This window comes from Camelus dromedarius, chromosome 7 (genome assembly GCF_036321535.1).
Source record: "Camelus dromedarius isolate mCamDro1 chromosome 7, mCamDro1.pat, whole genome shotgun sequence".
NCBI classification, from domain to species: Eukaryota; Metazoa; Chordata; class Mammalia; order Artiodactyla; family Camelidae; genus Camelus; species Camelus dromedarius.
This window is the reverse complement of record NC_087442.1, coordinates 6,663,207-6,687,913: the sequence shown is the minus strand read 5'-3', so window position 1 is coordinate 6,687,913 and position 24,707 is coordinate 6,663,207. Positions and strand designations below refer to the sequence as shown.

The 24,707-nt window shown below is 45.5% G+C and overlaps 1 protein-coding gene across 3 annotated transcripts in view; it reads left to right on the top strand.

Annotated features, from left to right (window-relative positions):
• Window positions 1-24,707, top strand: part of CNTNAP2 (contactin associated protein 2) — a 1,833,097-nt gene that overhangs the window by 1,706,375 nt on the left and 102,015 nt on the right. For all 3 annotated transcript variants that reach the window (XM_064487267.1, XM_064487269.1, XM_064487268.1), the window contains one exon: window positions 8,802-8,895. In XM_064487267.1, coding sequence (XP_064343337.1) covers window positions 8,802-8,895 — 94 coding nt within the window. The remainder of the gene's footprint in view (window positions 1-8,801; window positions 8,896-24,707) is intronic.

The following is a 24,707-nucleotide window of genomic DNA, read 5'->3' as shown; positions in this document are numbered from 1 at the left end:
TTTTTCCAGTAGGTGGAGTCTTAAACTAGGGAAAGTAGATTAACATTTGCAAGCTAATTTTTTTTCTTTTTACTGTTCTGAGAAAGTTTTTATATAAACATAAATCACCTCCTGGGCCCACTAATTCTTATAATTGCATCAATACCGCAGGATTTCGATTACACTATGAGGCAAAATATATTGTGCTGATTACATCACCGTAATAATGAAGGCATCGTGACAGTAGTAATAAGGACCTATAATACCTCTCATTTTGAAATTGCTTATCAAGCCATAAATGAAAGCTCCTGACATCTCTGAAAGGGAAATTATGCACATGTACAGGAAAGACGGATCTGTCTCTTAAATCCTTTATTGCTCAAGCTTTAACCATTTTTGGAAATGAGCATCCTTGTGGGTTTGGCTCTAGTTCCAGGCTGACACTGTCACTAGGGCAGATCACCAACGCCCCCTGGTGTCCTGCTTCCTGCTCTGCATTTGTGAGGGGAAAGGTGATCAACTAGCTCTTTCTAAGGCCTCTCCCTGCTGGAACATCCTGATGAACCTGCCTTTTATATTAACATGTCGCCAGGGTGCATGTTGGGAGCACATCTGCTGAGATGTGTATGCTCATCACGGCAGAGACAGCTCTGGTCCACGGCCTGGGTCTTAGAACTGGATGTGAGAGAACTCTGCCTCCCCTTACAGGGTGGTGCCCCTCTCCTGCCCTCCGACCGTCACTAGGCTTGGCTGCAGGGGAACCACGCAATGAAGGAACACTTTACAAGGTGACGCCCTGGACCTGAGTCATAGCAGAAGATTCTGCTCACAGCTCCAGGCACTTGGGAGAATACTATTCCTTAGGCCCATGGTAGCAAAACATTTTCTATCAAAGAAACCTTAAGTATTTCCTGGTTTCCTTGTTTTACAAATGAGGAAACAGGTCCAGGGAATTTTCATGACTTGTCATCACCCAGCTGTTCGGCAGCAGAGCCAGGACCAGTATCCCCACCCGTCCGCACTCGCCCGGACCACCCTCTGTCTTAGGCTGGAAGTCTAGGCAAGTTCCCTGGTGACCCTGGCAAGGGGAACAAGAAGATTCCCATCCTCCAAAGAAGGGAAGCGAGGTCCTGTGGAACCGGGTCTTCTGAGGGTGGACAAGGAAAAGCAGCCGCCACTTTTCTGCCTGTTTGCGTTCTCTTGGCCAGGTGGTTTGGATTGGAAGAGAGCCCCCAGCTCCCCTTAGCACGGTGTTCTCCATTCTACAAAGGCTCAAGGCCGCTGGATTCAGCTGGGTCTTTGCTGGATGCAGAGGCCAAGTCACCTTCCCTTGGTCTTAAAGTGGAAGGATCCCCGACCCAGGCCGGGCTGAGGAGAAGGGGGCCCAGGAGGTGGGCCGTCTGCTTAGATTCTAGGCTGCACACCCCTAGCCTTGCCGGAAGTTAACTAGTGAGATGGAAGCCCTCCGCGGGGTTGAGCCCAGCTCATCGGGGACTGTGAGGAGGCCTGGCCCAGCAAGAAAGTAAGAGGGTTAAATAAAATTCCCAGGACCAAAACGGGAGAGCAAGAAAGCCTCCAGACAAAGGGCACAGCGCAAAGGGAGCCCTGCAGCACATCCGCGAGGAGGTAGTGGGGCCAAGGGCTCAGAGAGGTTGAATCCGGTCAACACAGAGCAAGAGAGCAGGAGAGCTCTGCCCTTTTCTCTGCCCCCCCCCATCTAGGAAGACGCCAGCCCCTGCTCCAGTCACCTCAGGGCCATGTCACCTCCCCCAAAGCGGCAGAGTCTCCCTGGCTTGTCTGTCTGCAGGTCACTGAGGGACCATCCTTTGGCAGAGGGGCACCACCGGGCACGTCCGTGCCCCTCCATCACAGGTGCTCATCGCTGTCCCAAGTATGAAGGCTGAGCTGGTTCTCGTTCGTTCCGCGGTTCTGTTACCAGGGAGAGTGTGTCTTGGCCTCTTTCCTCTCTTTAAGTATCTAGAAAACAGCAGGGCTTCTGAGCAATTCAGGCCAAAAGCAAATTAAGGTAGAAGTCACCAGACCTTCCAGGAGGCCGCCTCCCATCTGCATCCTTGGCTGCTCTGGGAATTGCAGGGATGGTCCCATGTCCTGGCAGAACAGGTGGCGAGAGGCTGGCGTGCTCGCCCCGCGGGGGCGCACTTGCGGCTCTCAGCCGTGTGGTCCCAGGAGAGGGCTGTGCTGAACTCACAGCTCCTGGAGAAGTGGAGTCTCCCACAGCAAATCCAGATCCCACGTTAGTCATCAGCCCGTCTCCTTGGATGCAGTCTTCCGGGAGGGAGTCGGGCTCACTCAGCAAGCCTGACAGCCGCGAGGTTCTGTGAGGGCTCCAGGCAGGTGCGTCATGCACAGAGCTCTTCTCCTCTAAGAGCAGGAGTTCTAATGGAAGTAAATACTTGGGTTCCCCTATCTTCAGTACACGCACACGCGCACACGCACACGCACACACACACACAAACACACACGCACACACGCGACAACAAGGCTCATTCAATAAATGTTTCCTAAGATGACACAGGCCCATTTCATGTGCGTCGTAAAGGGACCAGGAGATTTGCTAGATAATCCTGCAGGAAAAAAAACAGCCCAAAGCCCAGAAGTAAGGTGACAACATCCCGTGGGGTCCGACACCCGGGTGTCTCTCCTCTGCCTGCTCTCAGCCCGCTGCTCAAAGTCTCACCAGCGTGTGTGCCGGGGGCCCTGTGCTAGCTCTCGGAGGAGGAGCGGTGAATGGGGCGTGGCCCCGGTCCTCGAAGGGTCACTGTCGAGGCAGGGATGGGAAGGGACGGGCTGTCACCCTGGAGTGGGAGGCAGATCCACAATTAACTCTACTGTTTTGTCTCCCGTTCACATCTGTGTTTCCTGTGTCCTGTCCGTAAATGAGAACCATGTGACATGGAGTCACAAAGACGTGGAAAACACTTACATGAACTCACCCCTGCTCCCGTGCCAGGTCCTGCTCCTTCCCATTCTCAGCTGTGAATGGCCTGGGGCTTGCAGGACCCCCTCTGCAGACCCTCGGATGGGATGGAGAATTAGGTGGGAGGGAGAGACACGGTCCCTGCTCTTCAAACTCTCTCTCCGGTGAAGCCCCTCGGAGCTTCGGGCTGGCAGGGGTGGGTCGGGGTGGGTGACAGGTGAGACAAGCTGACATCTGTTCCTCATCCCTCGTTTCCACTTGCAGTGGCCTCGACCCGTGTTGAGCCTTTCGCTTCAATGCGGAAGAAAACATCCATCGAGATGGTATGTTCCAAACTCAGTAGCTCTAAGCTAATTCCCAAGGGTTACCCCAAATTAGGGATTCGGAAAGGAGGCAAGAAATCCCAGGCCCTTGTCCAGAGCCCCAGAAACGCATCCTCGGGGCAGTGTTTCCTGTCCCTTTGTCCCCGAGAGGGAATCACCCTGCCCCGGGCTTTCCCCCTGCTCCTTCCCCACCTTCTCCATTTCATCATAAACAGGCTGACGGAATCGCTTCAGACACTGCCAAGACGAGCTGTGGCTTAAGACGGAAAATCTCAAAATCACACCTGAACGACATTAAAGCTCTGAACTCAGCGTGTGAGGCGCGAGCGCCAGGCTGAGTCAGGGAAGCGGTAAATGGAGAGCAAACGAGTGTCCCCCAGGGGTGGCCTGGGGCGCCTGGGGTCACGGTTTTTAACTTTAATGAGCCTCCATTACACGATCTCTTACTGCCTCCCACCTGCCAGCGAAATGGCCACCAGCTGAAATGTACAGAAAAAATGGCTCACTTGGACCCCAACGAAATCACCTTGAAATGGTTACACTTGACCGTGACAGATGCCCCGGGGTCCCTGCGAAGCGAGGCGGCCCCTGGGGATATAAGTGCCGTGCTGGGACGGGCGCCCTGAGGCTCCGCAGCGGAGCTTCCCTCGCCTGGTCTGATTTAATGCTTTTTCTCTTTTCGATGTAAGTATTTAAGAGGTACCTGACCTCTTCCCTCCGAGGTCGAGCCAGCTGGGCTAGTTCGGAGATGGCTGCTCCCAGCTACCTGTCTTTGTAGCCAGGTGCCGCTGGCTTAGTTCCGCCCTGCCGCTCACTCCCTGTAAGGTAGGCGAGATGTGAAAGCCTGGCAGGCAGGAGCCGCTCAGCACGTGTGGCCCCCTCTTCCTGGAGTAGCTGTTGGGGTCCAGTCAGCGGACAGAAACCACACAGGAGGGTAGACTTGGGGTGTCTGATAGAATTAACTGCAATAAAGGGAAACTTGAGATGCAAGGAAACCCCTGTAGAGTTTCCTAGAGGCACCAGGGCTGAGAGCGGACCCACAGAAGGGCCAGCACGGGGGCCCCAGACCTCGCTGGAGAAGAGGGATGGTGTCCGGGCTGGGCAGTCACAGAGGGAGCACGCTCGGGGCCTGTGGCTCGGGCCGACCTCACACCCTCAGCAGACCCTCTGCTCCCTCCCTGCCCCCCAGCCGGCAGCAGTGGAAATGTCCGGGAGCCCCTTCTTCCCTGCAGCGCCCTCTCCTGAGAAAGTTTAACGTCAAGTTCACTTGATTAAAGGAACTGTTGCCCATCACAGAGCCCGTGTTGAAGGGTGCACTTGGAGCCGGGAGGTGATGAACTGACTATTGACGCAAAGAGACTCGCATCCCAGGGGCAGCAATGCAGGTGTCACTGGGCGTCTGGAAGAGCTTGTTTTAGGCGTTGGGCTTGTGCCGGGAGGATTGCAGAAGGCAGGACTGCGGGCTCTCCAAAAGCAGGGGCGGTTCAGTAATCGGGCATCATTGTAACAATTTTTGTCTGGGAGGCAGGAGGAACGGAGCTGGACTATAGTTGTTATTTGAGAAATGAGCCGGGAGAGAGGGATGTTCAGTCATGGTCGTGGTTTCACGAGCTCTTTTTTTTTTTTTTTTCTTGTATTAGTTTTGTTTTGCTGCTTAACAACTCAACACAAGTTTCAGGGCTGAAAACAACACTGATTTATTATTTTCCGGTTCTGGAGGCCAGACATCCGATGTTAGAATCTGAGCTGATGCCCAACGTGCTGGCTGGGCTGGCTCCCCCTCACCCTCACCCTCACCCCCACCCCTGGAGGCACCCAGAGGAACTCCGTTTCCTTGTTTTTTTCAACTTCCCTAAGTCGCCTGCATTTCATGGCTCAGATGGTCCAGGATCCTTAATTTAGTCATATCTTCAGGATCCCAGAGCTGCTGTCCCCTTTCCCACCATCCTCTCCGCTTCACTGCATCCTTTCCCTGCATCCTTTCCCCACAGCCCGACCTCTGCCTCCTTCTGCGCACAGAGCAGGAAGGAGTGTGAGTGAGCAAGCGAGAAGGAGAAGGTGGGCCAGACCCCTCTCTCCTCTCCTCTCCTCTTCTATTACAGAACTGCCACAGACACGGGGGATTAATCTTCGTGAACGTTAAAGCCTTCCTGTACATCTTCAGCGTTTGTCGTATTTTCCATTTTAGTTGTTATAGAAGTCTCCTAACTGAGCAAGTTACTTGGGTTAGAATTCCACGTCATTGCACGTTTAGATTCCTGTCCAACATGTTTTCATGAATGACTTCATTAATGAATTAAGACATAGGAGTGTTTGTGACATTTACAGAGAAATCGAAGCTAGGCAGCATCCCTGATGACAGAACCAAGGTTCTGACCCTTTTGAGTAGGCTGTTACTAAGCTACAAAACAAAATAAGTCAATTTTAATATAAATAAATGTAAAATTTAGCTTTTGGTTCATCAACTGCATATATATTAGGAAAGGGAAGAGTTTAAAGTAGCCTGTGAGACAAACTAGAAATTTTAATTCACATGAGCTCAGTACAAATAATGTAAAGTGTGCCAGAAAGCCAAGTCTGTCTGGTCTGGGTCCCTTGAAACAGTTTAGGTAAAGAAAGGTAATTCCATCGTGTGAATCTGTGGACTGATATCACCTCGTGCCCACTGCTTGAAGAGTTGCATTAACAAATGTCAGCCCGTTTTTACTGAGGAGCTGCAGTGTGCTCAGCACTGTACTGGGCTCCAAGATGCAAGAAATATAACAGTCTAAACATAGAAATTTGATGCTTTTTAAAGATTGCGTACCATATATCCATGAAATGGTGTACCAGTCGTTCATTACAAGCGGTGATTTACTTGTATATTTACTGACACCTGAAAAGTTTCATGTTACACTGTCAGGTAATGAAAAGTAAATGCAAGGCAGTATGGGTAGTTCGATTCCATCAAATTTCTGTTAAAAAATTGAAAGAATAAAAAATTAACATTCATGTTTTTTCCCTGCAAATCTATTATTTTCTCTGTAATGAACATATATTGTTTGTGTCCATTTTTAAGTTCTTTAGATTAAATAGATTAAATTGTTAGAAGTACTTAGGGGGAGCGATCACCATGAAGCATAGTAAGGTAGCTTACTAATAATACTGGCAATTTACAGTTAACCTTTTGGCAACAGGTAGTTGAAGTGGATGGAGGAACGGCGCCAGTTACCCACATTTGCCACCAGATGGCGCCAAAGCAGCTAGCTAATATTCAGCAGCAGAAAGAGTTGCCTTTGCTCCAGAGAAACAACTTTATAAGATGTAAAATATTTAAGATTTTCTGGCCAGAATAAGTGTTTTGTTAATGATGCACTTGAAATTACAGAAAGCTTTTCAAGAGTACAGTCGAAAATGCCAGTGTTTGCTTTAATTGTGATTTTTGGACTTGTATTACATTGCTACCAGATACCCAGGCACACACGCACAAAAACTTACAGGACCAGTTCTGCAAGTTAAAACTTCCAAAATGCCTGAGCTATGACTCTTTGACTCTTAACCCTGAGTATTCAATAACCTGTAGGTTTCTAGTAAGCAGTTTCAAGATTCCAGCGTAGGTAGTCATTACTAATTAGCCATCATTCCTCAAAGCAGCTCACTCCCCTACGCTCCCGGAGAGCAGGTCAGCTTCCTGCCTGCAGCTTGGCGCATCTTGGCCGGTCACTGGGCAGGACGCGGGAGTCGGGGAGTGGATCTAGTTCCTGGAGTCCGTGCTGCTGCCTCCAGCAAGTAGCTTCCTGTACGCAGTTCCCACGGGAGGGCCCTGCCAGAGAGTGACGCAGTGTTTGCCTCTGACCCATGCCTGGCCATACGCTTACCTGAGCAGGTATTAAACTCACTTCAGTAAAACAAAAGGTTACAAAAGAGGTTTTTCCCAGGTGGATACAAAGAAGCACAGAAAGTTCTAGGAACTTGCAGTTGGGGAAACATATCTAGACTGTATCATTGTAAAAATTAAGCTGAAACAAAAAAAGACACTTAGGGACACAAAGGACAAGAGCGTCTGATTCTGGGACACCACCATTTGCACTTTTTTGTGGGAAGGATAATCAGAAATGTGCGTTGCTCCGACAGCTGTTACCTGTAAGCTGTTTCCCTCTGCTTCATTTATTTCTTCCCTCTGCTGCCAATTCAGCTCCACTACGAAAAGACAACTCCACTAGAGCAAAGGCGTGCCCTCCAGGCCTAATGTCCCTGCCTTGTGGCCGGAAGGAGAAATCGCCCTCATTTTAATAAGCAAAAAAACTCTGAATCTGAATCTCAGCATTTGAGTGCACATATGCATACATTCAATATGTATTCATATTTGAACATATATATTCTGAAGATCAATTTTTATTGAAGTGTAGTTGATTTACAGTGTTGTGTTAGTTTCTGGTGTACAGCATAGTGATTCAGGCATACTTTTTTTCATATTCTTTTTCATTATAGCATATTATAAGCCATTGAATATAGTTCCCTGCAGCATACAGTAGGACCTTATTGTTTATCTGCTTTATATATAGTAGTTTGTATCTGCAAATCCCAAACTCCTAATTTATCCCTCCCCCACCCCTTTTCCCTTTGGTAACCATAAATTTGTTTTCTATGTCTGTGAGTCTCTTTCTGTTTTGTAAATAAGTTTATTTGTGACATTTTTCTTTAGATTCCCCATGTAAATGATATCGTATGATATTTGTCTTTCTCTGTCTGACTGACTTCAGTTAGTATGATCATCTCTGGGTCCATCCATGTTGCTGCAAATGGCATGATTTCATTATTTTTTATGACTGAGTAGTATTCCATTGTATAAATACATACTACAACTTGTTTATCCAGTCATCTGTTGAACATTTAGGTTGCTTCCATGCCTTGACTACTGTAAATAGTGCTGCTATGAATATTGGGGTGCATGTATCTTTTCAAGTTGGAGTTTTCTCTGGATATATGCCCAGGAGTGGGATTGCTGGATCATATGGTAACTGTAGTTTTAGATTTTTAAGGACACTCCATACTGTTTTCCACAGTGGCTGCACAAAATTACATCCCCATGAGCAGCTGAGGAGGGTGTGTTTTCCCCACACCCTGTCCAGCACTTACTGAAGATCAGTATTGGTCTGTAAGTGGATAGTGCCAAATGGCACTGGAAACAGTGTAGCTAGACGGTCCTAAAGAAACTTAATTGCTATAGACGCAGCATTTTCTGTCTCAGAGGTCAGTTCTAGAGATTGGATCAAGCGGATTTTACTCTATTAAAATGAACAAGGGTCTTAACAGGCAAATTATCCACAGAGAGTGCGCGTAAGCTGAGGAGCAGCTCACAAAGGGTCTTCACTTACCAAGCTCAAGTGATTTTCCAACAACCCCGGCAGAGGAGTGGCCGGACGTCCCGTTTCCTCAGGCTGTGTTTCAGTCGGCACTGATGAAATAAGATCCAGAAACTGAGGTTCTGAGGGTGACGTCATCCCCCTCAAGTGGAAGATTTGTGTCCAGCGCAGGACGGCGACATTCTTCTAAAAGTGTGTCTTGTTTTCTTCCCGCAGCTTGATCATTACCCTTCTGTGAGTTACCATCTGCCAAGTTCATCGGACACACTGTTCAACTCTCCCAAGTCGCTCTTTCTGGGAAAAGTTATAGGTAAGAATTTGGGATAAAATTTCTCATGTAATCTTTTCTACAACTACTAATTTGCCTTTGAAACACATTGTGACTGGTGGTTGGGGCTTCTGAGTCAAGGACGGCAGTGAAACCCCTGTTATTTGGTGTGTGACGAACTAAAACACATGTGAAGCCAGGTATCTGCCTTCAGCTTCCTTACATAAAATCTGTTCCTTGGTTTATTAACGATGTCTACCTACTGACAACATTTAATTTAACTTTCTCCTGTTCTCAGCATATCAACATGATTCTCTCTTCCTCTCACTCTTGAGAAAGACACCTGATATGACTTGCAAATTAGAAGGCTAATAGGAATTGGAGAACTATGACAGAACATCCTCCCGTCTGTGTGATCGTGAATCTGAGTCACCCTGGCCTTTCTTGTGACTGCAGATTGATGCTGTCTAGATTAAGTGTGGGTCTGACTGGTTAAACATTTCTAAGTGATCATTGTAAAGCCAATCATTTTTTTTCTAAGAGAATGTATATTGTGAACCCAAAATGTAAGGAGTAAGATGGTGGATAACATGCGGGTCAAGGAGGAGATGACTGTGTCCAGTGGGTGGTGGTGATGAGAATGTCACTCATCATTAAAAGTGATTAAAAGCACTCATTTAAAAGGTGGGGTGGGAGCCTCAGATAATAAGGAGAAAAGGAGACCCAACCTTCATAGAGAACAGCAAGAATATCCACTCATGTAGGACTTTCTCTGGGCCAAGCTCCATTTTAGGGACTTCAGATACCTGAACCCACTTAATCTTCATAGCAATTCCATGAGATAATCAAGATGATCATCTCCGTTTCACAGATGAGAAAACTGAGGCACCGAGAGGTTAAATAACGTGCCCAAGGTGACCTACTTAATAAGTAGTAGAATCAAAACTTAGGCCCAGGCAGTCAGATGCCTGGGTCTCTGTCCCTAACTACTGTGCAGGAAGCTCTGTGATGGCTGACTTAGGAATAAAAAGAGAGACAGAAGAAGATTTGTGCAGCAGAGGTTGACCAGTTGAGGGATAAGCCCTACATTTTATGTTAGAAACTGGCCAAGAGCAAAAGGTATTTCGGGCCCTAGAACCAGGTGAGAGAGCGGGCAGACGTAAGGCCCTGGAGGAAAGGGCCATGTCGTCAGCAAAAAGGCAGGAGGTGGTGGCAGTAGCTCAGTGGGTGGATGGAAGTGGAGAAGGAATGGGGGCTCAGACTCACGGCCCATCTGCTGCTTTAGGCATCGCGCTAAACTCCTTACATGTGTCCGTGTGACAACTTAATGTCACCACAATCCGGGGAAACAAGACCTATGATTATAATCCTCGTTTTACCGATGAGGAAACTGAAGCTGAGGGAGGCCACTCAACTAGTAGGTGGATCAAGTTTTGAAACCAGTTCTCTTTAATGAGAGTCCACGGCTACACAGATCAAAAGAACTTGTCATTAAGGGCCAAGGTCCAGAAGGAATGCGCTGAAAGTCTAGCGATGCCATTATCGTTTATGTATATAGGCCAGTATATTTAGTGGAGCAGAGCCTTGGCATCCATAAGGGATGGACCCTGAGTCATTGGTGAGCGTCCAAATGCCGCCATATGCATTCCCACCATTCAATCGTGATTGCTGGAAAGTCTAAGTGTTCCTTCAGGGTGTAATGATTCCATCAAAACAAATTCTACACCGTGACACTATGATATTCCCAAGGTAACATCACCCATGACCATGCCTGAAACAATGGGCTTTATTGCTTTCATGGAATTCACAGTCCAGTTTTGACAGGAATGTTGGGGTGATTGCTAAGTTCCCTCTCTGACTCATCCATATTTCAGGTCATGGAATTAAATTCTCACTGTATTGCAGTGAGGCACAGACCTTCAAGGTCGTGAACAAACAACATCATAAAGGCAAATCCTCTACAACTGAGAATTTACTTTGCTATAAATCCGTGCACAGCTAGAAGTGCAACACAAACCTCAGATGTAGGAGTGTCACACCCAGAGCTTTCTGTTCACCAAGGGAAAGTTTTGCTGCACATGTAAACTAACTGTGCATGCGGTGATGAGTCCTGTAAAGAAACAAACACCTGTAGGGAAGCCCGCAGTCCAGGGGTGGAGGTGGCCTCGTGGCCTCATGCACGGAGGGCCGGTTGAGGTGCTGCTGCAGGCAGGTCTCACACACGACTTCTAGCAGAGACTGGCCCCCATCCACACGAGCCCTGGAGCTCTCTGACAACCAAGGCAGTGTCTCCACCCTCCGCTGTGTCCTAACAAGGAACTAGTGCTCCAGAAGTATGTGTTGAATTAATAATGAATAAAAGGGAAAAGAAACAAAACGCACCTCATCACAGAAGCATACTGCGGAGTGGGAGGGCATGGACGAAGATGCCACTGCAGTCTGTGAAACTAGCACAGAGGTGAGATCTGGAATTCTCACACTCCCTGCATCTGGCTTTCCTATAAGCTTGTATTTGAGAAGAATGGAGCAGAAAGCTTGTGGGTTATGGAATCAGGCAGAGCTGGTGTCTCAGTCAATGCAGGTGGCCATAAAACACCTCAGAGGAGGTGGCTTAAGCACAGACATTTATTTCTCGTGGTTCTGGAGGCTGGGAAGTTCCAGATCAGGGTACCAGCAGACCAGGGGTCTGGTGAGGGCCTGCTTCCTAGTTTGTAGACAGCCATCTTCTCGTATCCTCACATGATGGAGACAGAAGCAAGCTCTCCCCTGGCTCTTCTTCTAGGGGCACTAATCTCATTCACGAGGGGCCCACCTTCATGATCGAATCATGGCTCCACCTCCTGAAGTCAGCACACTGTGGCTTGGGATGTCAGCCTGTGACTTTGGGGAGATAGAAATACTTGGTAGCAGCTGGTGGTATCGAATCCAGGCTCTGCACCACATCGGCACTGAACCCTTGGGTACTTACTTGAACCTCCCAAGGCCCGGGTTCTCTCAGTTACAAAATAAGAATACAGTGCCTGTTTGCAGTTGGTAGTGTCTGGAAGGTGGTGAATATTGTCTTTTTTCCTTTTTAACGAATCGATTTGCAGCAACCAGATCAGTACCTAGTGTATCAAAAGTGCTCAAAAAAAATTTTGTGGAGCAAACGGAATAAAAACCTTTTTAGTATTAAGCTAATAACATCTAAGGAAGTATCCAACATAATACCTGTAATAATGAAGAAAATAATTACCTTTTTTTGATGCTGGCCCTGTGCCAGTCATTATGGTGTGTGTTTTAGTACAGTGCTCCCTGTAATCCTCACGACACCGCCCAGACCACTGTCACCCTCATTGTATGGAAAAGGGACCCAGGCTCAGAAAAGCTAAGTTTTTTCTTAGAGCAGGTTCCCCAGCAGCAGCACTAGTGCCGTTTGGGTCAGATACACTAGCCTCATGGTGGGGCTGACTTGTGCTCTGTGGGGGTTCTAGCAGCATCCCTGCCCTCTATCAGCTGGAGTCAGGTAGCACCCCCAAGCTGTGACAGCCAAGTCCCCACCCTGCCCCACTAAGGGCAGAGTCACCACCAACCGAGAACCACTGGCTTCAAGTCCCCAGCTAGTCTTGGTAGAGGTCACATTTGGAAGAGATGTGTGACACCAAGAGCTAGGCACTGCCTCCTGATAACGCCTGCATCGTTCAGAAGGATGAAGAAGCCAAGAAGAGATCTGGTGCTCTGAAGATGAATTCTGTTAACATAATCAAAGGAGTCAGAGTGAGAACCAAAACAGGCATGTGGGTGCCTGGGGAGGTTAATCACTGGCCACCTCCTCAAGCCAATGTTTCTTTTAAAACGTGGTCATTTAGTAGGGACAGGATTGGTGAGAAGCATTCTTAAATTTCCCTTTGAAATTGACACATGCATCTGTGAGAAACAACCAATGTGCATTCACCAGCCATGTAAATACTCATCTGTAAAGACAGACTGAACTTCAGACGGATGTCTCCTGCACTCCAGTGAGGGTCTGACACCCCCTAGAGAGCCGTGCCCCGAGCTGTTGCTTAGCTGATTCAGCTCCTAATCAGAAACTGATCCCATAAAAGAAGGAAAAGGAGATGGATCTAAATAAATAATACGACTTCCCAGGGAGCCCTTTGATGTTTCACTGCTTTAAAAAGGACACATAAAAAGGGTGAAAGAAAGGATACCTAGTGAAGGACGAGTGTGACTTCTAAAGGAATGGAGGAAATATATTCTAGAAATGAAACTGTCAACCAGCATCAAAATTTGGGGATGAGTTGCCGTGTTTCTGAGTCCTCCAAGAAGGAAGTCAGGAGCACTAGCAATGAACAAAGCTTCACAAAGTAGAAATTTCACCAGACCTAGTTACGTCTGTTTTTTATCACTAGCTGAGTGATGTCATAGATTTTATATATCTGATTTTCAGCGACAGATTTAATAGTCTTTCAAGAGAATCAGTTGGAAGCCTGAAAAAGAGTCTTCTGTTTTACATTATGTTTCTCTCCAACATTTCTATCAATGCCTTGGGTAAAGACACAAATAGAATGTTTATTAAGTTTGCCAGTGACACAAAGCTGAGAGGGATGGTTTATAAGCTGGATGATAAAAAGCACTTCAGAAGCATTTTGACAGGCTAGAAAGATAGGATAAAAATAATCAGGTGAAATATAATGGAGATAAACTCAATTTCTGCACTTAGACCAAAAGAAAAAAAAAAAGAAAGCACGTGAGTAGAGGATGGAACTTCTGGTATCACGGAAAGGACTGACGAGGTTGGCTTCATGGACGGTTTGCTATGAGCTGGCATTATGTGGCGACTGATTTTTAAACAAGTAAAATACTGAGCTATGTTAATAGGAGAGTCATGTCCAGAGCGAAGAGTACAGTCAGACCTCAGAACCTCTTTTTAACCTTCTGAGGAGACCAGATAGACAAAGGACCCCTAGAGGAAAAATCAAAATCCCGGAGGGTGTTTATACAAAAGAAGATATTATAAGAGAAGTGAAAGAATCCCTTTCAATCTTGGACAACTGCTCCATGAAAGAAGGGTTATGCTTTGTAGAGTTTTACTCAGTGGGACCAAAGTAGGCCAGTGCGAGGAAATTTTCAGTTCCCCGTAAGAAAGAACTTCCGAATAATGAGAGCTATTAAAAACAAGTGGCCATGATTTTCAGGTAGTGGACTTTCCAACATTGAGAATATTTAACGAAAGCTAAATGGAAATTCGCTCCATATTTTGAGGTATTTCCTGGATTAAGTGAGACCAGATGACATAAAGCCTAAAAACCCTTGAAACAAGTAGACTACGATGGAGTAATTCTCGTTTTGAAAACGGTGAGGAATGCAATACTAAAGCTGAGAAGATTCTCCCAGTCCGTGTGAGAAGTAAAAGGGTAATTATATTCAGGGTCCTTGGTGTCATGCCCCGTTAGGAATGTATTACAGATGTGGATTTAGAAGAACATCAATACTTACTGTTCATCATGTCACTGTGCATTCATTGGTACTAAACAGATAGCCTGTGTTTTCAGGCTGGCAGTATTCATTTTAATTTTCATTTTAGAAAGTAAAATCTGAGCCCTCTTTTTACTTTTTTCAAAGTAACTATTTGTGCTGTTGCTGTAAATTGTAGTAGTACAAAGTCATAATAAAGTAGACCTATTTCATGACAGGAAGTATACATTTGAGACGCTGTGCTTGGAAGTTGAATACTAACTAATGCAGACTATTTGTGGCTTTACTGACCAGTGCTGTTTGTAAAATTAAAGGTGAACATTTATCCAGTTGAATTTAATATAATTTGTAAGACATATTGGTTCCAGAAGCTATTTTCCAAGTTACCACTGTCCAAATAACTCTGGTAGAAGAGAGGCCTCTTGGTAGCCACTATATGACTTCCATTATAATCTAAAATGTGAATATTATGATCTGCTGATAAGAAATCCTTATTCTTGGCTTTTCCAAAACTTTCCGTAACTTTGTCAAAGCCTCCTCACACAGCAGGAAATGACATAGCCCTATCTTCATTCATGGGTGCGGTGGTACTCTATAGGCATTATGCTGCTCATTGAATGTTTCCAGACAAAAAGTCGTGAGTAGAAAAGACAAGTGCAATTTCTGGGCTAGAAGATTCGCTTGTTGACGCAAGATCCTCTCAGGTCCTTCTGTCCCTTTGGTATGATGTCTGGCAAACCTCAGGAGATTGGTTGTTCCTTTAACTAGAACTTAAGAGAACTTAAGAGAACTCTGTTGACTTAAGATGAACCTAGAGCACCAGAAAGAAAGAAAAAAAAAACCTTGCTTTCTTAAGCTACCAAGACTATAGGGCTGTTTGTTACTGCAGCACAACCAAGCCTATCCTGACTGATTCATATGGATTGCTGTTCAGAACAGCCTTTGCCATGAGGCCACAAGGGTCAGCATCTTACTCTATCCCTTACAAACACTATGACTTTAGCAAGTTACTTAACATCTTGTGCATTCTGTACCTCATGTGTGAAATAGTCATGGTTCCTATTTCACAGGATTCAACAAAATAATGTATATTTAACAGGTGGCACAGGGTCTGCCACATAGCGTGTGTGTAATACACATTAGTAGTTTTTAATTCAGTCATAATTAAACACATATGTAGACATTATTTGTTGCATGCCAGGCATTATATACATCACTGGAACACCAATGGTGTCCAAGATAGGCACAGTTTCTTAAGGGGGCTTGGGTTTTAACTGGAAGAAAAGCAAAAATGATGAGAAGCAGGATAAATGGCAGGTAGAAATGCTGGATTCGTGGAGCAGGTAGGAAGGGCACTTAACCCAGTCCCAGACGTGAGGGAAGGGTGGCATACCAGAGGACATGACCTAGAAGCTGAGGCCCGAGTGATACATTAGAATTATCTGAGCAAAGGAGTGGAGTGGACTGGAGGGCAGAAAGAAGAGGGATTTTTCAGTTTTCTGTATTGTTTATCAACCCACCCAATACTCTGTGGCTTAAACAATACTTTGTCATTTCACACAATTCTGTGGCCTGACTGGACGGCTCTCCTGCTTCATGTGGTCTCAGCTGGGGCGTGAGAATGACTGGACAGTCCAAAGTGGCCTCAGGGACGTGGCTGCACAGGAGTTCCCCTGGGGCTGTCAGCCCGGGGCTCAGCTCTCCACCCCCACCGCCCGGCCCCCACATCATGGCTGCGTGGGCTTCCGCCCTTCACGGTGGTTGGTCTCTTCAAAGGAGCATTTGCAAAAGCAAAGGTGCGAGCTGGAGGTCTCTAAGAGCGTACACCTGTCTCCTTCACTACCGGCTGTTGGCCAGATCTGAGCTCCAGCCCCGATTCCAGGAAAGGGAAAGCAGACTCTGCCTGTTGATGGCTCAGAGTCAAGGTCACACTGCAGAGGGGCATGGGGGATGGACAGTATTGTTGTGACCATCTTTGAAAACACTGTTCCGTGAGGGAGACTGGAACTGCAGTCAATTTCATTCGAAATGGTGGAAACCAGAGTAAAGAAGCAGGTGATGAAAATGCAGCGGCAGTAAGCTGGGTTCAGATCAAAACAGGCTTTAGAAGGAGGCTGGTCCAAGTGTTCTGATTTACCCAGGGCAGTCCCAGGTGCCTCCTGCCAGAACAAGAGTGAATTAGCAATGCCCACATTCACTCTAAAAATGTGACCCAGTGTGGTGATAAATTATACGATCATCTGTCTGGTTTGGGGTTCTGCCAAGAGGAGCGTTGAGGCCAGAGCTCCAGCCCCTTTTCCAGGAAAGGAGAAGCCCCTTGGTGGAGCAGTAGCCAGGAGACAGGGATGGGAATACTGGCTTATTTGGGAAAGGATCCCAGGAAATACCAGTAGGCGAGTAGGGAAATGAAATAGGAAAAGGAGTGGATCAGTATCAGGCCACTCACGTCTCAGGGACCACTGGGGACCCTAGGAGACAGTCCTGAACGTGCCTGTGGGTCTCAGACGAGCAGGAGGAAACCAGGGCATTGCCCATCTGCCCCACCACCACCACCATCAGGGCTGCTGCCAGGACTATTCCTCCCCAGCAGTGCTAGCTTGTCCCTCTTTCCCACCCTACATGCTCCCGACGCAGACCAGGAGCACAGGGGATCCCAGCCAGCTGTCTTTGGAGTCGGAAGTGACTTCAGAGGCATCTGCCATGTTACAGGATTTGTCACAGTCCCGTTAAGGTGTTAATGTTATCCTGGGGGCAAAAGGGGGTCATGGAAGGACTTTTTTTAATCAGGAGAATAACCTGATCAGATCGACACTTTAGAGAGCTAACACAATCCACAGAGTGGAAAATGCATATCAGGAAGTAAGGGAGAGGCTGCAGGGAGACCAGACTGGGGGTTGCTATTGTTATAAGAGAGTTGCACTTTGTAATGCCTGGAACAACCTGGATGTGAAGAGAAAAGACAACGTCTTCATTTGTCAGTGGTGAGCGGATTTTCTTCCTGGAGAGCAAGGGCAGATACACCAAGGGTCTGGTCCGGTTTACAGCTGAGTCTGACTTGGTCATTTTAACAGTCCCAGCTGTTGGTCTGTGTCTCTCTTGAGTAAAAGTGCTCAACTCTCAAGTCACCCTCCCCACCCCCTGCTTCTTCTACAAGTGTGTGGAGGTGATGGAATATAGAGGGGGATGGGCAGTGAGATGTTGTAGCTTAAGTGTTCTTTTAACATCCTCACAAGGAGGGTCATTGCCAGTCCTTCCTTGAGTTTGTGAGATCTGCCATCTGCTGGCCTCAGCCCAGGGTCCTGCATCTGCCTGGTGGCTGGGGGCGCTTCTGGCCTTGGATGGTAAGATCTGAGGTTGATAAACTTATAGTCCATCCTTGACTGAGGCAATGCTCCCAGGGAACACCTGCCATCACCCCCTTTGCTGCTCCTGTCTGTCACTAGAGGGGCCAGACCTCTGAGTCACTGTCATGTCCTCTTCCCTCCCCATGGCAGCCTTGTGGCAGAATCATCGGCTTCATTTCAGGGTTTACTCCTCACAAGAAGAGGCTGGGGAGAGCCAGAGACCACGTCTGCTCACTCTTCCTCCCTCTTTTGATGAGGCTGGGTTACCCCACGTTGAATGCAGGACCCCTAGACACAGCTGTCTCCTCCCAGAGCCCCAGATTGGGAAGCAGTGCCAGGTACCTTCGGTCTTCTCCTTCACCCTTTATAAACACACTTTCTGCTCTCCGGGCCAAACCTTAGCTCTTCTCTCTCTCTATGTGCCTCTCCTTTTGCTCTTAGTCTTCTTGGGCTTTAAAAAAAAAAAAAAAAAAAAAAAAAAAAAAGCCTTGCTTTTGCTTCTTCTACCAGTTAGCTATTGACAAAAAAGAAGTGCTGTGTAACAAACATTTCCAACAATCAGTTTTTTCAATAATCTGCAAGCCAGTTAAGAGTCAAGCCACGTCTGTCATCTTCCTCCCAGAACATAGGGTTACACAGGCACCTTCGTCTCCAGCCAATGGCAGAGACACAGGCAGCAGTGTGAGCACTTTTCAAGCCTTTGCTCTTGTCATGCCCACTAAGATGCCATTGTCTGAGTTAAGCGATTTGGCCAAATCCAGAGTCAGGGAGAAGAAAAACAGACGCTGCTTCTTCTGTAGGAGAAACAGCAAAGTGACATGGCAGAGGGCTCAGTGATGGGGAGGGAGAGAGAACTGGGGGTGGGGGCATTAATGCAGTCTACCGTATTCCCTTTCACCAAGTTGTCCTGCAATTGAGAAATAGCTCATGTCTTTCCCACACTGGCTGGAAGGGTTGGTACTGTCTCTATATCACAGGAGAACTCTGTGACCTGCTTAGTCCCTGATGGCTTAAAAGGTATAAATAAAGGAATTTGGAGAAATCATTTATTCACTCAAAGGTATGTTGAACGCTTATATATGCCAGGTGATAGGGATGAAATGATAGAAAAAAAACAGAAGAAGGCCTCGCCTTTATGAATCATATGTTCTCTTGGGCATGGGCGAAGACTGAGAAAACAGTTGTGCAATAGGATGTTAGCTAGTGGTGAATGCGATAAAGAAGGATAAAGGAGGATGCGGGCAGGTCCTCTCAGAGGAGGTCGTGTCTAAGCAGAGACCTAGTGACCTCCGGAGGGAACGCGTCCCAGGAAGCCTGAAGGTTGATGCAAAGGCTGGGAGGCTGAGGTGGCGGCGTGCTTGGCTTGTTCAGGGAACAGTGAAGAGGCCAGCACAGCTGGAACACGGAGGTGGCGGGACAGATGGAAAAGCAAGAGCGTTCGTAGGCTGCTGTGGCGGTGAGGTGGGAATTAGCAGAAGGCTCTGGTCTGATTGAGGTTTTAGACCCGTCATTCCAGCTGCTCGGAGCTGTACTAACTACAGCAGGGGTGGACGGGGAAGGGCAGGATGGACCGGGGAGACCCGTAAAATTCCAGGTGTGGAGCCCAAGTGAGAGACGGTGGTCTTGCACCAAAACAATAGCAGTGGCAGCAAAGGAGAAGTATTTGTGATAGGAGGGTGTTGCAGGAAGGGCACATGGTGTTTGGTGAGAGGTTGGACGTGGTGGGTGAAAGAAATCGATCAAAGATGGCTCCCTAAGATTTTGGCCTGAATAACTGGCTAAGTGGTGGTACTATTTACTGCAAGTATCTTTGGGAAAGAAGTGGTTTTGGGAGCAAGGGATAAAAATTAATAAGATTTTTGTCCTGGACATGATGGCATCCTGTATGTCCATCAACAAATGATTGGATAAAGAAGTTGTGGTGTACATATATATATCTATATAAAATATGTATTTCATACGTATATAATGGAATACTACTCAGCCATAAAAAAGAACGAAATAATGCCATTTGCAGCAAAATAGATGGACCTATATATTATCATACTAGGTAAAGCAAGTCAGATAGAGAAAGACAAATATTATACAATATCACATATATGTGGAATCTTAAAAAATGTCACAGATGAACTTATTTATAAAACAGAAAGAGACTCACAGACATAGAAAACAAATCTATGGTTACCAGTTGGGGAAAGGAGGTGGGGAGGGATAAATTAGGAGTTTGGGATTTGCAGATACTAACTACTATACATAAAATAGATAAAATAGATAAACAGCAAGGTCCTGCTGTATAGCACAGGGAACTACATTCAATATCTTGTAATAACCTCTAATGATAAAGAATATGAAGAAAAATGCATATAGATGTATGTATAACTGAATCACTGTGCTATACACCAGAAACTAAATACAACACTGTAAATCAACTATACTTCAATTGAAAAAAAAAGACTTCTGTTCTGGACAAGTTCAAGAGTATTCCATGGTTGCAGAGTCCTGTGGTGCATGTTGGAAACTGAACAATCCCTGGAACAAATCCTCCCTACTTCTGCCTCTACCTGCCACTCCCTCCTCAGGCAGATGGTGTCTTGGGTTGATCAGGGCATGATCATTCCTCAGAAAGGCAAAAAAGAAAAGAGTACAACTCCACTGAGAGGGAATAGAGCTGTGTCTCCACACCATGGAATACTACTCAGTAATAAAAAGGAGCAAACTATTGAGACACGAAACAACTAGGATAAATCTCTGGGGAGTTATTCTGAGGGGGATAAAGCCAGTCCCCAAAGGTTGCACACGTGACGATTCCATTTACAGGACATTTTTGAAATGACAACATTTTAGAAACAGAGGACAGATTGGTGGTTGCCAGCAGTTGGCGACAAGGATGGGAGGCAGCAAGGGAAAGAGAGTCCGAGATGGTTGTGGATATAAAAGGGCGACAGGAGGAAGGGCGACAGGAGGGAGTGTGACAGTGCTGGAATTGTTATCTGGGCTGAAGTGGTGAACACCCAAGCCTGCACCGGCGATCCAATTGTATAGAATTAAATACACACACACACACACACACACGTACAAAGTCCAAGTGCGATCAGGGAATTGTGTCAATCTCAATATCCTGATTGTGGCATTCTACGATAGTTTTGCAAAATGTTTCCTTTGGGGAAAATTGAGCCAAATATACAAGGAATCTTTATTGTTTCTTATAACTGCATGTGATTCAACAATGACATCAATACAAGCTTCAGTTTTGAAGGCGTAAAAGAGGACCTAGTCCCACTGTTCTCTGGGTTCATGTACTCGTGGGATGGTGGTTAGTGATGTCTGTACACAAAGGGGCTGGTACCCGGGACTCTGCAGAAGGAAGACAGACAAGGCGGAGGAGCAGAATTGAGGACGGCATCACCTCCGTGTTCACACCCCACCACCTGGCCTTCTCCAGTAGAGACTGGGGAATGTACAGGAGTTAAATATTTATCTACAGCTTAAAATTGTGCAGTTCTTTTAGAGATGTTATTGAAGGGAATGATTAATAGAAGGCATTAAAAAAAAAACAGAGACAGAGAAAAATGAAACTGCCTGCTCCTTCTTTCAGGGAGAGTCCCTGATCGCGCTTATGGCCTTGTGATTTCTCTCTCCCTGCTGAGTAGCTATGCAGCAAAATTGATAAATGAACAAATGTCAGATTGCTAATTGAAATTTCTGCTCAGTTGCCTTTGGCTTTTATTGTACTGATTAAAGAAGTAGTTAAAACCCTGATGAGGAAGCGTATTTCAGTGACAGGCGAGAAATAGTATTAAAACTGAAGAGAAGCAATTATATCTAATTTTTCATGTCCTAAAGAAAATTTAACATAGTCTTAGTGTCCAAAATCTTCTCTAGGCTGAAGGAAATCTCTGTAGAAGGAATTTGTCCCATGAGTTACAGAACGTTAACTTCTCATTCTTTTTTAATTGCATTTGTAACTTTCATTCTGAGACATCCATTGTTTTTTTTTTTTTTCATTCTTATTACCTTCATAGAATCATGGGAGGGTCTGGGATATAATTTATTGAAACTTTGTCATATCACAGCTGAGGGAAGTGACGGTCACGAAGGTCAAGTGACTGGGCCAAGGTCACACAGCAGTTTCGATCAACAGCCTTTACAAACTAGCACACATTCAGTGGCGTAATAATCTCTGCCTCTCCCCCCAGTGTGTCTTTAACAAATACAGTTAACAATCAAAAGACACCCTCTCAACATCCAGATAAAGCAGCTGCAAAATCACATCTTTTTTATTGGGGGCCGGGGGTGGGGGGGGTAATTAGGTTTGTTTGTTTGTTTGTTTATTTGTTTATTTATTTTAGCGGAGGTACTGGGGATTGAACCCAGGACCTCATGCATGCTACGCATGGACTCTACCCCTGAGCTATACCCACCTCCCCAAAAGCACATCTTTTAATGAAGTTTAGGCTGGAAGAGGAGGTGACGTAGAGTACAGGTTAAGAGTGCAGGCACTGACGTCGGGAGCCTGGGGTTCAGTTGTCCCATTGCTCAGGGACCTGCAGCAGGTTTCCTGCACATCTGAGCATCAGTTTTCTTAATGATGAACTGTGGCTGATGGTAGGACTAAGGTCAGATACTTTGTTGTGAAGATTAAATATAGTACCGTGACTGTAAAGTGCTTATCCCAGTGCTTGGTACATAAGTGCTCAATATATTTTAGGCAGTGTTATTACATCTAGTCTTTGATTCTCATTTCTACAAATGAAGGAAGATCTGACCTCAATACTGGTCACTTATAAAAACAAGGACTCAAATAAGCAATGAAAACTTTGGGAAACTTTCAACTGAAAACAAATTGGTACTAGCATTTCTCCACCTTTTTTTCCCAAGTGAAATTATTTTTCATTAACAAAAGCAACCCCACCCCCCAAAAAAAGCATTTATCATTAAAATTCAGTGAGAGAACGGAAGTTCTATTTTTGTGACATTTTTAATACTTGATGAAACCAGATTGTCAGAGTCAGGGGAAAACCTATTTCTGTCCCAAATGTTCAGCTCACCTGTTGTTGACATACAGTGTACATTCGTGTAACCAATTATTTCTGAATAAGCAAACACTTTGAAAGCCAAAATTCCCCTTATTGTGATAGTCAGAAGTATTCCAGAAGACACAGAAAATTTAACTTCTTCTATTCATACGGTCAGTCATCATTATTCATAGAGTTCACATCTACAAATTCACCTACTTGTTAAGATTTGTCTGTAACTCAGCGGAAGTAATAGTGGTACTCTTGTGGTCATGTGCAGAGATGTGCAGAGCCCCCCAGAATTTGTCACCAACACACACACATTCCTAGCTGAGATGAACAGGGGAACACTGCCTTCTTGTCTCAGCTCTCATACTGTTAACAATTGTTATTTTCATGGTCTATTAAGTGCCACTTCTTTTTGCATTTTTATGCTTTTGATGAATGGCCCCAGATGAAGTACTGGAGTGCTGTCTAAGTGCTTGAAGGCTGTGATGTGCGTCGTAGACAAAATACGTGTGTCAAGTAAGCTTCATTCCGGCATGAGTTCCAGTGCTGCTGGCCATGAGTTCAGTGTTAATGAGTCAATAATATATGTTAAATAAGGTGTCTTTAAATAGAAACATACATAAAACAAGGTTATGTATTGATTGTTTGATGAAACACTGTCACCAGAGGCTGGCAGGACCCCCACCCTGTATTTCCCCGGGAGCCACAGTTCAGCATTTGCTAATTCAGTGTCTTTGCTGACTGTAGAAAACAGAAACACTGTGAATATTTAGAATCAGCCCTGTTACATTTAACCCGAATCACATAAATGTGATGATATGTTGTATTTGTATGGCACTTTGCAGTTTTAAGAACCTATCATAACTTATCGCATATGATACCCATGGAGGTTAAGATGGGAGTGATTTAAAATGAAAACAAATATATGTATGTATATACATGACTGGGGCGTTGTGCTGTGCACCAGAAATTGACACATTACAGTAACTGACTATACTTCAATTAAAAAAAAAAAGATGGGAGTGATTGTTACTCAGTGATGTTGAGTAACAGGTTCAGCCGAGGTTACCCGATAGAATTGGATCTCTTCCTCCTGGTCTGTGACATCTCATGGTACTTCATGCAGCACAAAGATTAGCTGCCACTGAGCATCGCCTTATTCTGGGACCCAGGGAAGGAGCACATGGAGTGTTCGGGGGAAAGGGGTCTGAGCTACAGAGACCCTTTGCATAATCTTATTAGTGACCTAGAATTTAAACCCCTGGAGACCTCGAAGTTTGACACATTAGAATGGAAAGAAATCTGGTTACCATTCATCTGAATACTCTGGAGGACAAAATACAAACACATAATGAAGTTGGACAGAAGAAGCAAATTTAGGTGATAAGTTTGTGCTTTAAAGATTCTCTAAGCAGCTTTATGGCCATGTTTGGGACTCGCAGACTTTTCTATGCCAGTTAAAGGGAGAATAGAGAAGCCAGCGAAAAATAAATGTTTGCTTGGAAGAGTTATTCGTCTCTTAAAAATCCATGGAACGTGAATAATCCTCCTATTTAAAAAGCATTAAAGGTTTACAACAAATATTTCGTATGACTGTTACGTTTTCTGGCAGCAAGCATGGCTGGATTTTGATTGTGCCACCTCCATGCTCTGGAAATAAGATAGACTCCGTTGTCTAAGTTTTTTTTTTTTTTTTCTGCTGTTAAAAGCAACGAAGTGTACTTAGGTAAGGAAGCTAATCTTCTACAAGACACTTTTAATAATTTTAAATTCACAATCCAAACTATTTCTCCCAGGTAAATTTATTCTCAAGCTATAATTCCATCTATAATGTCCATGAGGAACTAGCATTTGAAGTGTGAACTCAGAGGATAAAGCAAAGTCGTAAATCAGAAAGAAGGCACTGTTCTATTTCTCTTGGTCACTCGAGTCAGCTTTATTTAACAGATTGTCCCTCAGTCTCACCCACAATCCCAAGACAGATACAGTGAGGAACAATGTCTGTTGAGTGCTTGCTAAACTCGTCTTG